We start from the raw sequence: 12,373 nt of genomic DNA on the forward strand, positions 1-12,373 counted from the left end.
CGGTGCCGGTGCCGCCGGTTGCCGGCAGTGGCAGCGCCGCCGCCATGGGCTGCGGGACGCGGCTGTTTCTGCTGGGCGGCCTGGCCCTGTGGGCGCAGCGCCGGCGGGCAGCGGCCGCCGCAGCCCCGGAGCGGCGGGACCGGGAGCTGGAGCTGAAACTGGTGCAGGTCGTGTTCCGGCACGGGGCGCGCACTCCGCTGCGGCCGCTCCCGGGGGCAGCGCTGGTGAGGAGCGGGGCGGGTGCTGGGGCCGGGCCGGGGTGTGCGGCTGCCTTGCCTCCATCGGCCCTGTAAATGGGTTTTTTTCCCCATCCGAACGTACTACCGAGAGCAAATCTGGGAGAAACGCGGGGATTTGCGATTTCGGATGGGGAGGGATAGCGCGGTCCCGCTGCTGTCAGCTGGACGGGTGGTAGCGGACGGAGTAGCCTGCGCTGCGGCGGCCCGGAGCCCTCGGAGGAAGGACATGGGGGTGGGCGTCCCGGGCCGCAGCCGCGGCTCCCCCCACTGCTCCCCCTTAGCGCTAAGCCATCCCCACGCGTCGGTGCTCATCCAGCGTGCGCCGACGTGCCTCGGTGTCACTGCGGCTGACGCTCCCCGCAGCCGCGGACGGGGCAGCCTGGTGAGGCGGCAGACGGTAGTTCAGGTGCTGTGCTAAAGCAGCTTTTCGGTGTGTAACTAACAGCAGCAACAGCGATTTCCTACAGCTCCTTCTGTAAGGGGAGGGAAACAGGTGTGGCATCTCTTGCACTTCATCTGTGGACCATACACAGCAGAGCATCTAGGATGCAGCACTGCTGTCTCTTCTGTGTGTGTTGTACAAAGATAGCTCCTTGTCTCATGCTGTGGTATTGGCAAGGCAGCACAGAACAGTGCAGCCTTGGTTTAATGCTCTTGAAAGTCCAACAAACTGAAGCACTGTTTGATGGGTTGGTTTGAAACAGGTGGAATGGCATCCCACACTTTTACACGTGCCTGCTCAGACTAAGTTTGATTACATGGTGACTGACCTACATGGAGGGCCTCAACCTCCCTCACCTTATGAGGAACATTACAGGAAGATCACATTTAAGGTAAGGCTGTATTTCATGGTGGTTTCATATTCTCTCTGTAGACTGGTTTATTTCCATATTCCACTGGAGACCTTTCCTTTTCTTTGCACTTAGGGTGGTGCAATTGCAGGGCAGCTGACAACAGTAGGGATGCAGCAGATGTTTGCCTTGGGGGAAAGGCTGAGGAGAAGCTATGTGGAAGAAGCCAGATTTCTCTCCCCAACATTTAAGCCTGCTGAAGTCTTGTGAGTCTCTTAGTTCCCTCCTGGACCTTCCCTTGCTTCCTCCTTCCTAACATGTAGTCCTGTGCTAGGAAATGAGCAGCAAACCCTTCTCCACCTTACAGCAGACTGGCTGGCCCCTTCATCTTGCACAGCCTGCTGAGCCAAGTACTAGAACTTACTCTGAACACAAAATATCTGATGCCCCAACAGTCCTGAGAGCGCACAAAACATCCTGAGAGTGATGCCAGAGACCAATTCGTCTCACCTAGGTTTAGCCATTGACTGTGGTATTACGACCTTTATGGGGAGTGATGAGAAGCAGGTGGTTCTGGAGAACAGTTTAACTTGCTGTAGATGAAATAGCTAAAGTTCAGTGAGATGAATCACATCCCTGCTGCTCACATCAGTAATGCTGGGAGTGAATGGTTTAGGATGAGACAAAAATTACACCAGAGAAGTGCCAATTTATCTCCACTGTCTCTGAAGGGAAGTTAAAGGGCAGAAGCCTCAGTTCCAGCAAGCCCTCCCCAGCTGCAGTGTGAAGGAGAAAGTGCTGCCTCACAAACTGCTTTCTCTCTTTCAGCATCCGTTCCACTAATATTTTCCGGAATCTGGAGTCCACACGGTGCCTGCTAGCTGGGTTGTACCAACAGCAGAAAGAAGGTTGGGGAGACTTCTGACCAGTGCCTTCCCCCTTTCTCAGGTCTTCCCTAGATGTAGATGCCTCGCATATCCCACCTCTTTCTGCCTCCTGATTGTTACTTCTTCCCTGGTTCTTTGTGCCTGGCCCTCTTCCCCACAGTCTCCTGGTCCTGTGTGTTCTTTATCAACTTGTCACTTGCTCCCTCTCTTTGCGTAGCTTTCTGCTGGTGCTCAGCTTGGATCTGTTGCCATGAATGCTGAAGTTTCAGACCTACTGAGGAGGTTAGCATTAACCCACTTCAGAATCAAGAGGGCAAAAGGGTCTAGGTCCAGTGTTCAGATGCACATCTGAAAAGGTTTCTCAGAGAAACTCAAGTATCAGCCACGATCCTTTACAAGTTTGGTATCTGGAGTAACTCTCAACTGTATCCTACAGTTGACAATTACGTGTATGTCCTACAAATACACTCTGGGTTTTGAAGATCTCATCGCTGCTCCCTCCCTGTTCAGTTCCAGGAGCAAACAGAAGTGACTTAACGGAGCTCCTTACACCTCATGACACAGAAACTGATTTTGGCACATGCAAACACTAGAAAAAATGAACACACAAGTAGAAAACTTTATAAGGTGCACAGCAGACATCCTGATGGAATTAAATGCTGTGGGCACAAAACAAGTACAGTGGCTTGTGCTGCAACGAATAGATAGCTCAGGGGGAATTGCTAGTTGACAACAATGGACTTGAGCACAAAGATTGTGAAAGTGATTAAAACAGTCTAAATATACAAGATGAAGTGGTGATGAGAGACTTCCTTCTTGGTCCACAGGATCCGTTGTCATTGTCACTGATGAAGCAAGCTCTGAAATCCTCTATCCCAATTACCGCAACTGCCAGCGCCTGAAATGCTTGAGCAGGTAATTGCCAGCCATACTCCCTGTATGAGTTTACTGCTGCTCCATTTCAGCAGCAGTAATTTAAAACAGCGCATTTTCTTCCCATTTCCCATTGTCTTCCCCTGCCACTTACTGCTATTTGAGAATGGTTAGCTGGTTGTATAAAACAGTGAGCATAGTCATATACCAAGCAGTGACACCAGAGGGAAAAAAATACAGACGTTTTGACCAATTTAATTTAGTCTGTGTCTAGCAAACACTCATTACTAGCTAATGTACAGCTATTCTGTGGCATTGCTGCAGGGCAGAATTAATGTCACCTACTTCCCTTAACAAGCCTTTCAAGTGTGAACATATTGGGCCTCAGTTGCACAGTTTCAGGTTGGGGGGTTATTACAACATTCCTGTCACATTTATACCTCAAAGAAACTGAAATATACTCAGCCTTGACACATTTAACAAAGACTAATGAAGTAAAATAAGGAACATCCTACATAGAAGGAAAAACTTGCAGAGCTAAGTACTCCAAAATGTCTGTGCCAGGTTGGGCACAGGGTGGAAACTGAACAACAGAGGCAGTTTGGTTGGATTATACATTAGCATATTTTTCTTCAAAACCTCAAGAGTTGTCAGAATTCACTCACAAAAGCTCATTATGTAATCCTTTGCCTGCAGAGTCAAGTGTTGCTCTTGACAACAGTGCAGGGGTGACAGCCCACAGAAGCAGTACATTCAGCCTCTTCTAGTAACATCAACTGACCAGCAAGGGAGTAAACTGCAAGCTCTTCTGCTCTCCCCTCTTCAGCCCGTCAAGAACATTTTGTGACCATGCCAGGGTGGATTTAAGCTGCAGTAAGAAGCACTGCCCCAGCTTACAGGCTGCCTATGCCAGAACCTGCAGCATATTTGATTTCAAACAGAAACTAGAGATGTTCCTAAAAAAGAAAAAGGGTGGAGGAAAAGAAAAGCCAACAAACAAACAAAACCCAAACAAAAAGCAAACGGACTTTTTACACCTCCTCCCCCACACATCAAAGTCAGAAAAAAACAAAACCTCTGCAACAGATTTGAAACCTCTGCAACAGATTTGAAGGACATGGCCAGCATATTCTGAGCTAAACTATTAAAAATAGAATTTAAAACAATGTAAAGAAGCAAATGGCTTCTAACAGAGCAAGAGGTAAATTTAAGCTACAAGTATCTAGGTGTTTCTCTTTTCCCACACCATATAGTAATCAGTTCAAAGCTCCTACCCTTCTTCGTTCATGAGGCAGTTCCAAGGCTACTCCCTGAAGACACAGACTTGCACTGTTCCAGTATGACTAGATCTGTTAACTGATACACAGCCCTTGCTTACGGGAACCACTTCTGAGGTGTTCACAGCTCATTTTTTAACCCCACCTGTGAGAACAGACAGATTCCATCCTTGACATCTAGACAATGTGTCTGCTCTGCAACTTCAAACTCCCAACATCAGGAATCCCTCAGTATCCTGTGGTGCTTTTCTTCTGTCCCTCCCTGATGCAAGACAACTCCACTGGGCTGGGATCACAAAAAAGAATACAAAAGATAAAGTCTGATGTGTGAAAAGGTTTTGTTTTCTTACTTCGCTGACAGGCATAAGTTGAAGGATGCTCTGCAACAGCCAGGTATCTCTGACGACTTGAAAACAATTAAGGAGAGGATGGGTATTGACAGTGATACATTTGTGGATTTTTTTCTCCTCCTTGATAACATTCTTGCTGAGCAGGTGAGTTGGGCAGTTCTGTCACAGAAAGAAACATCCCTTTATCAGACACAAGAAACCATGGAGTGCCAACACCCACTGATACCAGTGGTACCCCAGTGCCTTTCTATGCAATCCAGAAAGGTAACAGAAATAATATAGCCCTTTTAAAAACAAGACGCAGAGTCAGCCTTGCTCTAGGATGGGTGAAGACTCATCTCCAGTATTTATGTTCTTACACTGAAATCCACTATCTCTTTCAAGTATAATGAAGTAAAACTAAAAGAGCAGTTGGGCGTTGCTTAACAAAATGCTTTCCTTTTGTTGGGTTTTTTTTGCAGTCAGCACCTAACGGTCATCTTAATAGTGGCTCCAGCATACTACCTGTGAGCCAGATTGCTTCTGCTACTGGAAAGGGGCTGGGCACGTTTGTATCCCCCTTAGTATCTCCTGTATTTTCTTAGAGCTAATGGTAATTGGTCTGTCTGGCTGTTGGTTGAATAGCTCAAGGCATTAACGTATTCTTAAGAACAAGCATCCATCCTCTTGGGACACAGAGCAAGTCTGTGTGTGTGTAAAACCATCCTAGAACTCCTCACATGAATATCATAGCACAATACTGTAGTACAGATGCTGTGACATGAACAGCTTTTTCTGTAGGCAGACATCCATGTGTCTTCAGGCTGGGCTTACAAAGGGTCAAGCCCTATTGTTATGCTGCAGCTTCTTCTTCCAGGTGCATAATTTGCCAAGCTGCCCTGTGCTGAAGAACTTCCAGCAGACGGTTGAGCGTCGATCTGTCGAGTCGCTGCTTTTCCTTCTGGAAGATGGTTCAAGGTGATTGCCTGTATCCAGCCTTAGGGGTTGTCTTAGGCTTACCCAGGGTGGATGAGCCACACCAGCTTATTTTGGCAGATGGAAGTCCTTTCTGATCTGCTGCATTCCCCCACCAGAGGCTACTGCCCCCTCATGAGGTCTGTACTTCAGCCATTGCAGTGTAAAGTCCAGTGCCTCAGGTCAAGAGCATGAGCTAGGAAGGAGTGTGTCCATGCTGAGGAAGCCGAGACATGGGCTTACGTCCTGTCTTGCTGACAGTTGTTGAGAGTAGTCTCCAAGGAACAGCAGTAAGCCATGGGATAGGCAGTGAGTGCTCAGTTGCCATGTTGTTATGTGAACCTGTGTGAAAAGCAGAAGAAAGTAGGAGATACTTCCAGCCTGAGGCTGCACAGAGAAGGCTGTCCTTGCCAATCCACAAGTACACTAAAAATTCTAGCCTAGGAAGTTCATCCTAAGGGTGGCACCCGCACAGCTAGGCTGAGAAGTGCTGGTGCTAGTGGAAAAGATGATGCCAGGCCCTGCACACATGTAACTGCTTGTAAAAGAATCTGCTGCTACCTGCAGTTAGTTACCTCCTCCACAGTTGTTTGCAAAGGTGGCTGAGTTACCAGCCTAGCAGCTGTTTGCACATTCATTTGCAGCTGCCCTATTAACCAGCTGTTCTCAGATGGTGGCACAGGACTTGCCTTTTCTGTTAGGGCAGTTGCCCTTAGACTCTTCTTTAACTTGTATTGGAGATCTTGGGTACTGAAAGACTGATTTCCCCCACTCCTGCAACACCCAGGAAAGCCATGGTCACACTCGCCACCCCCCCATTTCCACTGATGTGTTCACTAGGTAGAGGGAGGTTATTCACACCAGAAGTTATTTAAAGACCTCCTTTTTGTTCAATACTGGGATAAAAACTTACTTTTAAACATAGCTGCCACCTTCTTGAGTCCCACCCCTCCCCACCAGTGACCCAAACCACTTCAGTTGCTGTTTTGTGCTTAAGTACAGTCAGCATAGCTGAAAACCATGCATCCAAAAGTCGCACCTAAGGAAACAACATAGCATGAGCACATCAAGGAGTTTCTGTATTTCCCTTTGTGTGGGCCACACCTCAGGAGATGGTTTGTTAACAGCTCTCCCCTCCCAATCTGCAAACAACATTAGAATAGATGTGGTGACTATGCAACTGCTGAAACAAAAAGTAAACACAGGAATTGCATGTAATACTTCTTAACTATACTCAATACACATTATCAATTTGTAAGAGGAAAGCAGGTTCCCAAGTGCTGGTTTGATTTAATTTGAAAGTTTAAAAACTAGTAGATTTATTTCTGTTTTTTTCATAGAGAAGTTCTTCAGATGAGTGTTGGTCTCCTTTTCTATACCTTAAGGAAGAACATTACAGAAGCAGTAGATCCCTCATCTCCAGCTGAAAAGCCCAGGTACAAACCAAATCTCTTCCTGTAATTGTTAGAAATTCTCACTTGCTGTCAGCGTGAAAAGCTGGTTCAGAAAGATGTTGAATGTGTGGGGTAAAGAGAATTAATGCTTATCTGCTAGCAAAAGCCTGAGTGCTGCTGGCTATCCATGGAGGAACAAACATTTTAGGTTTGTTTTGTTTTCATTTTTACCAGAAAGCTCATTCTGTACGCTTCTCATGACACTACGCTTATTCCTCTCATGGTGGCACTGGGCATCTTTGATCACAAGTGGCCACCTTATGCTGCAGATGTGACCCTGGAACTGTATCAGCACCAGCACTCCAAAGAGTGGTTTGTTCGCATGTCTTACCATGGACAGGTAAGATCCCAGGGGGAGTCCCTGACACAAATCTCAGGCTTCTGGTTTTGCCATGTGTGCATTTAAAGCTGTGGAACAAGACTTGTTCTGGGCATGCCATCCAGCCAGATAACAGAGTAGGACACCTACAGCACATCCATGGTAGCCAAGATCTCTTTTCTGTTGAGCTGGCTGTTAACCAAGGGAGTTTAGGCAAAGACTTAGAAACTCTCCATGTCTTTGCCATTCCCCTGCCACAGAATGTATCCGTATCAGCAAAAATGGGCTTTGGCAGTGCACAAGATGGGTGATTTTGTCTCTTTGCCTTTACAGGAGCGAGTGGTGAAAGGATGCAGAGCGGGTCTCTGCCCACTCCAAGAATTCCTACAAGTTCTTTCACAGTACTCAGTCAGTCCAGAGGAGTACAATAGCCTGTGCTCCCAAACAGAGGGGAATCAGCAAACCGACTCATGATTAAGTGGGCTTAAATTAAAAATAGTTTATTGCCACAATCTTTGCCTATTTGTTCTTCCATATTCCTGCCAGCCTTCCCTAGTCTAAAGGTGTTTCAAATGAGGGGACTTTTCCCTACCAGACACAGGGTGGCACAGTGTCACTTTTCACTGTTAGCAACAAGATGAAAGAAGCCGCGTAATAGAACGGCTTGAGTTCACTTCTGAGGTAGCCACACAAAAGCACAGAGAGGCTGAAAACAGCAAGGGAGAGAACAGACCTTTTCAAATTGCCCTGCTGCTTCAGGAACACGAGAGAAAAATCTGTTCCTTGTATGCTGGGGCTGTGGGATGAAGCCCAGCTTGCTCTGTGCTACCAGACTGGAGAGCTTTGACATAACAATTGCTTCTATGAATGGCAAACTGCAGAAGCCACTGTGCCTTTCCCTGTCTTCTGTCATGTTGGAGTTTTTGCTCTGCAGACAGATGAACCTCCAAAATTGCATAGCATTTAGCTACCCATCTTCTTGATGGCATTTTTGGGCACACAAAACCTCTCCAAAGGGACAGAAAGCCTCCAAGCGTCTTCCCTGCACTCCTTTAATTATGGAAATTCTGCTGTGAACAAGCAAAACAACCACAGTGGGCCAAGTACAAGAACATGCACTCTTGGTGAACTCTGCTTAATATGCTTTAAACAAGGAAGTCCAGGGAGCTGCTACTGACCTGGGCTTTGAGCAGCATTGCATCTATTCTGCACTTGTTGAAACAGGAACACAACCAACAGAAGTGCTTCTAACTGAAATGATAATGCTTTTCCCCTGTAAGACAGTACTAAGGATCACTATGTTGTCAAAACCCCCATTTTTCAGTTAGTAAATAAAACCTGGATCTTGACCTACTTTCTTTGGCATATGTAAAGGCTAAAATAGGGGAACCACTGCCTAAAATGGCCCTGCAGTTCTGGTTCTGTGTTACCCCTTTTCACTTAGCAAAACCAGACTGCAGTGATGTTAATGTAAGTCATTGACAGATACATGACTGGAGGCACTACAGTGCCTTCTCCATGAGAAGTGCGGGCTGGATTTACCTCTACTCTTTCATTAGCCTGCCCCCACCACAGTTACATGTTGACACCACACACAGCAGAATAATTTTACTACTAAATACATTGCTGGAAGTCTCACTGAACTGCTATTAGAAGCAGTCAAAAAAGCAAACAAAACATTGTTATTTTCTACCAAGTTTTGATACAGCCTAGCAACAATGCCATTATATATAAAAAAAAAAAAATAAATCAATGTCCTACCCTTGTGTAAGAACAGTGTGTTCTGCTCTCATCAGCTCTCTCTTATGCGTGGTATAAATCATTTGGAGAACACTGATGGAAATATTATGTATACAACTACGTTACTTGAGAGGCACAGACTCCCTCCATGAGAAGCTTTGGCCATACCAGTAGACGAAGGGAATTCCACATACCTTCTCCTAAAGAAGAGCTAGGAGCATCTCTCAGCAAAACTGACCAGCTACCAACCAGGTTAAAAACTGCAACACAGAACTCAGCAGCACAAGCTGCCCTAGTGCATGTAAGGTAGTTACAGGGTACTGCATTCACACTGTTAAGACAATCACATCACTCCGGGCAGGGTAGGAAGACATTTCAGTAACAGAAGACCAAACATAGGCCAGCTTCTTGGCAGTAGCTAGGAAGAAGCCTCCACTGGGAACAGGTTACTTCTTTGTTGTCTCCTGCAGGGTTTGTGCTCCAGCATTACCCTTCCCCTTGGTATGGAAGCAGTTGGACCATGCATTGGTCTCGTCCTACTGAGCAACTCCATAGTAGCCATGGCCCACAGTATGAAAGAGGAGTTATTTCTGACCACAACTAACATAAATAATGTTTTCAGAGGAGGATTGGTGGGACAGTAGGAGACTCTTAAGACACAGGTAAGTGGAAGTGCTGAGCTGCAAACACAGCATGCAAGACCTGAGGCATTTCTGACAGCATGGAATAAACATTTACAGAAATAAACAATTCCATAAGGAATCAGTGCATTCACATGAATAGGCAGACTCTCTGCAAGAACTGGGAAAGACAAATCCCAGGGGACAGAAAACAAAAAAAATCCAAAACTTTCTTACCCTGTTGATGTAAGAACTGCTCCTGACATGAGCAGCTAACATGTTCAACCTCAGGTTCCCTCAAGCCTCCAGGCTCAAGCTGGAGCTGCTATCCCAAGTTAGGCTGCCTCCCTTGCCATTTTAGTACAATGCAGTTAACATAGGCTGGTCAACTGAAACCTAGAAGACTTTTTGTCCATGTTGCATTGCAAACCTTCCTCATATAGTATGTTTCATTTAAGGCAGTGGCAGTATAGTAGGCAATCATCAAGAAAGACAACCACTTAAATTTAGGGGTTTGTTTTCTCATGTAAAACATCCTCTTTTAAAGCTTCCAGTACACCAGGCAACACAGCATCACTTTCCTTTCCTGACTCATGCTCTGACTCGGGCAAGAACAACAGTAAGCTTAAAACCTGAGTGTGTAATCAATCATGAGGACCTACATCTCTCAGCACAAAAAGCTTGCTGGTTGAAAGTCAAAGAAGATCAAGAGGATAGTGAGCCTGGTGTATTTGTCAATAAGCCCAACATAATAAAGATAGAAGCTTGAGTTTGGGTCTTTCTAAGGCCTGAAGAACACTCCTAATAATACATTTCAACCTTAAGTGGAAAAAGCACGATAAAGCTAGGTGTTACACAGAAACTGAAGTGACTGGAAACTATGTGGACTGACTCAAACCTGAAAAATCTTTCAATTAAGGTCACTTCACCAGAAAGATGACACAGCACACATGCAAGACAACTTACCTTTTTTTTTAGATTAAGAGTTGCTACCAATCAGTACAGTGAAGTACACTCTACTAAATACAGGCCTATATCAATCATGAATCATTTCTTCTCAAGCAGTATCAAAATAGGGAATAGGTTTTAGCCAACAGCCTGCCAAGGCCGTGAAACAAAAGCATTCACCATTGGGAGTGCAGAAGTGAAACGCAGCCTCTTCTGCCACCACAACGAAAACCAGCATAGCGGACAGTCAGCATACCAAGCACCACAAAAATTAAGCCCTGTGTATACTCTATTTGTGGTATCTCCAACACTCTGGCAGAACAAATGTTGTGTTCCAACAGTCTAAGAAGCATGCTCAGGGTTACACACTTACCCCAGGAAGAGTTGGGTACCCACATCTGTTCCAGGTCAGGATATGTATATTGCACCAGAAGCACTACCAGCATTCGAATCCCAGCCAAGGCTGATGCAAATTAGATCTCCACATCTTCGTCTGTCTTCTGAAATGCTCCCCATTAGATACCACCAGGAGGTCAGGATTAAACTCTTAAGGCTGGCTATTTGTCATGTTCTTTGGTAGATTAGGTAGCCCATGATACAGGTACAAAGCTCAAGTTTATTCGGAGGGTGCTTAAACCTGTCAGTGTACTTCACTGATGACCTGTTTGCAACAGTCTACTACCTTCAACAAGCAGATTTCAAATAGTTTAAACTTTTGATTTAGCAGGCGCATTACTTTGCGTTTCAGAAGTTCACCATCTGCTGGGTTTACCTTTTAAGTCTCTCCATGCTCCGGCTGCGCAGCCATCTGGGATGAGATAATTTGAACAGCAGACTGTTTCCTCCCATGTTACTAGAGAGGAAGAGCAGCCAAGCATGTATGAATAAAGCCTATTTCATTCTTTCAAACAAAGGTGGAGGAGGAGAATTTTAAAGTTTAAAGAAAAAAAAAAAAAAGAAGAGGAGGAGGGGAAGGAAACTAAAAATGGTAACCCCACTTTCCGTCTCAACTGCACCGTGACTACCAGAGCTGAGTCACAGTTACTATTGATTACAAATAAGAAGGAGAGAACGGAGCCTAAATTACAGATCCCAAGGTGAATTTGCAAGGCTGGCAGCTAGAAAGCTTTTGCATTTGCAAAGCAAAAAGGGGAGAAGTAAAATCAGAGCAAAACAAAGACTTTCAGTCTACATCTGCCAAGTTGTTTTTCTGACTGAAGCCAGCTAAGGCATTAGCCTCTCTTGTCCATCAGCTACTGCAAACCAGGTAACAACCCTAAGATTAAGTGCACCGACATGGACTCGGGAGAATCCATGACTTTTGTTAAGATACCAAATGCATCTTAAGTTAGACAGATGCAGGAGTTTTAATCATCCAGCATCTTTAAAATGTATTGTTTCACTGTCAAATGACTTTGACACAGTGAATCCCCCACGCTGATTTTTCTAGAATAAATTGCAGTCACCTCAAATTCTTTGCTAGTCAAAACACCAGATCAAGCAGAAGAGGCACTGAGAAAGACTGTTAAAAACCAGCCAAACAAGATAGAACAACAAAGCCCCCACCACACACACAAAAAACAAACCCTCCAGCTTATTTCTATGTCAATCAAGAACTTTGCTTTGTTCAACATGGTAAAACCAGTCAGGATTCATGGCAGAACACTCACAAAGGTTGTACTGTGACAATTCCTGTGCAAGGTCCTCAAAAGGGAGCTGCGCAACCACCATTTAAAGAAGAGGCAACTCCACTCTGCAGACATAACACTTACTGTGTCACTGTCAGCTCTCTCTAAAATCTTGACAAGTCCCTGCTTCAGGCACACTGCTTGTCTTGTTAGAGGGAAGCACCACAACATACAACCTACACTTTGTCAAAAGAGTAATTCTCACCCAAAATCACTGTAAATTTGCATGACAG

General features: G+C 45.4%; 1 protein-coding gene across 3 annotated transcripts; it reads left to right on the forward strand.

The window, feature by feature from the left end:
- Position 1: 1 nt before the first annotated feature.
- ACP6 (acid phosphatase 6, lysophosphatidic) lies at positions 2-7,656 on the forward strand. 3 transcript variants are annotated; one of them, XM_065676404.1, is made up of 10 exons: positions 2-224; positions 944-1,072; positions 1,166-1,296; positions 1,859-1,938; positions 2,745-2,832; positions 4,429-4,561; positions 5,274-5,374; positions 6,712-6,807; positions 7,000-7,165; positions 7,478-7,656. In XM_065676404.1, exons 1-10 carry the CDS (start codon positions 45-47, stop codon positions 7,616-7,618), a joined length of 1,245 nt encoding a protein of 414 aa, XP_065532476.1. In that variant the 5' UTR covers positions 2-44; the 3' UTR covers positions 7,619-7,656. The 3 variants fall into 3 exon arrangements, with proteins under 3 accessions (XP_065532476.1, XP_065532478.1, XP_065532479.1); XM_065676406.1 differs by lacking the exons at positions 2-224; positions 1,166-1,296; positions 1,859-1,938 and having other exon boundaries at positions 987-1,072; XM_065676407.1 differs by lacking the exons at positions 2-224; positions 944-1,072; positions 1,166-1,296; positions 1,859-1,938 and adding an exon at positions 1,945-2,199.
- The last annotated feature ends 4,717 nt before the right edge of the window (positions 7,657-12,373 follow it).

The sequence above is a fragment of the Lathamus discolor genome, chromosome 4 (genome assembly GCF_037157495.1).
Source record: "Lathamus discolor isolate bLatDis1 chromosome 4, bLatDis1.hap1, whole genome shotgun sequence".
Classification (NCBI taxonomy): domain Eukaryota; kingdom Metazoa; phylum Chordata; class Aves; order Psittaciformes; family Psittacidae; genus Lathamus; species Lathamus discolor.

Excerpts from the sequence above, each read along its gene's own strand:
- ACP6 (XM_065676404.1), top strand. The coding sequence starts at position 45 with ATGGGCTGCGGGACGCGGCTGTTTCTGCTGGGCGGCCTGGCCCTGTGG. Across the intron at positions 1,939-2,744 it reads GTACCAACAGCAGAAAGAAG|GATCCGTTGTCATTGTCACT; the intron begins GTTGGGGAGACT and ends CTTGGTCCACAG. Across the intron at positions 2,833-4,428 it reads CGCCTGAAATGCTTGAGCAG|GCATAAGTTGAAGGATGCTC; the intron begins GTAATTGCCAGC and ends CTTCGCTGACAG.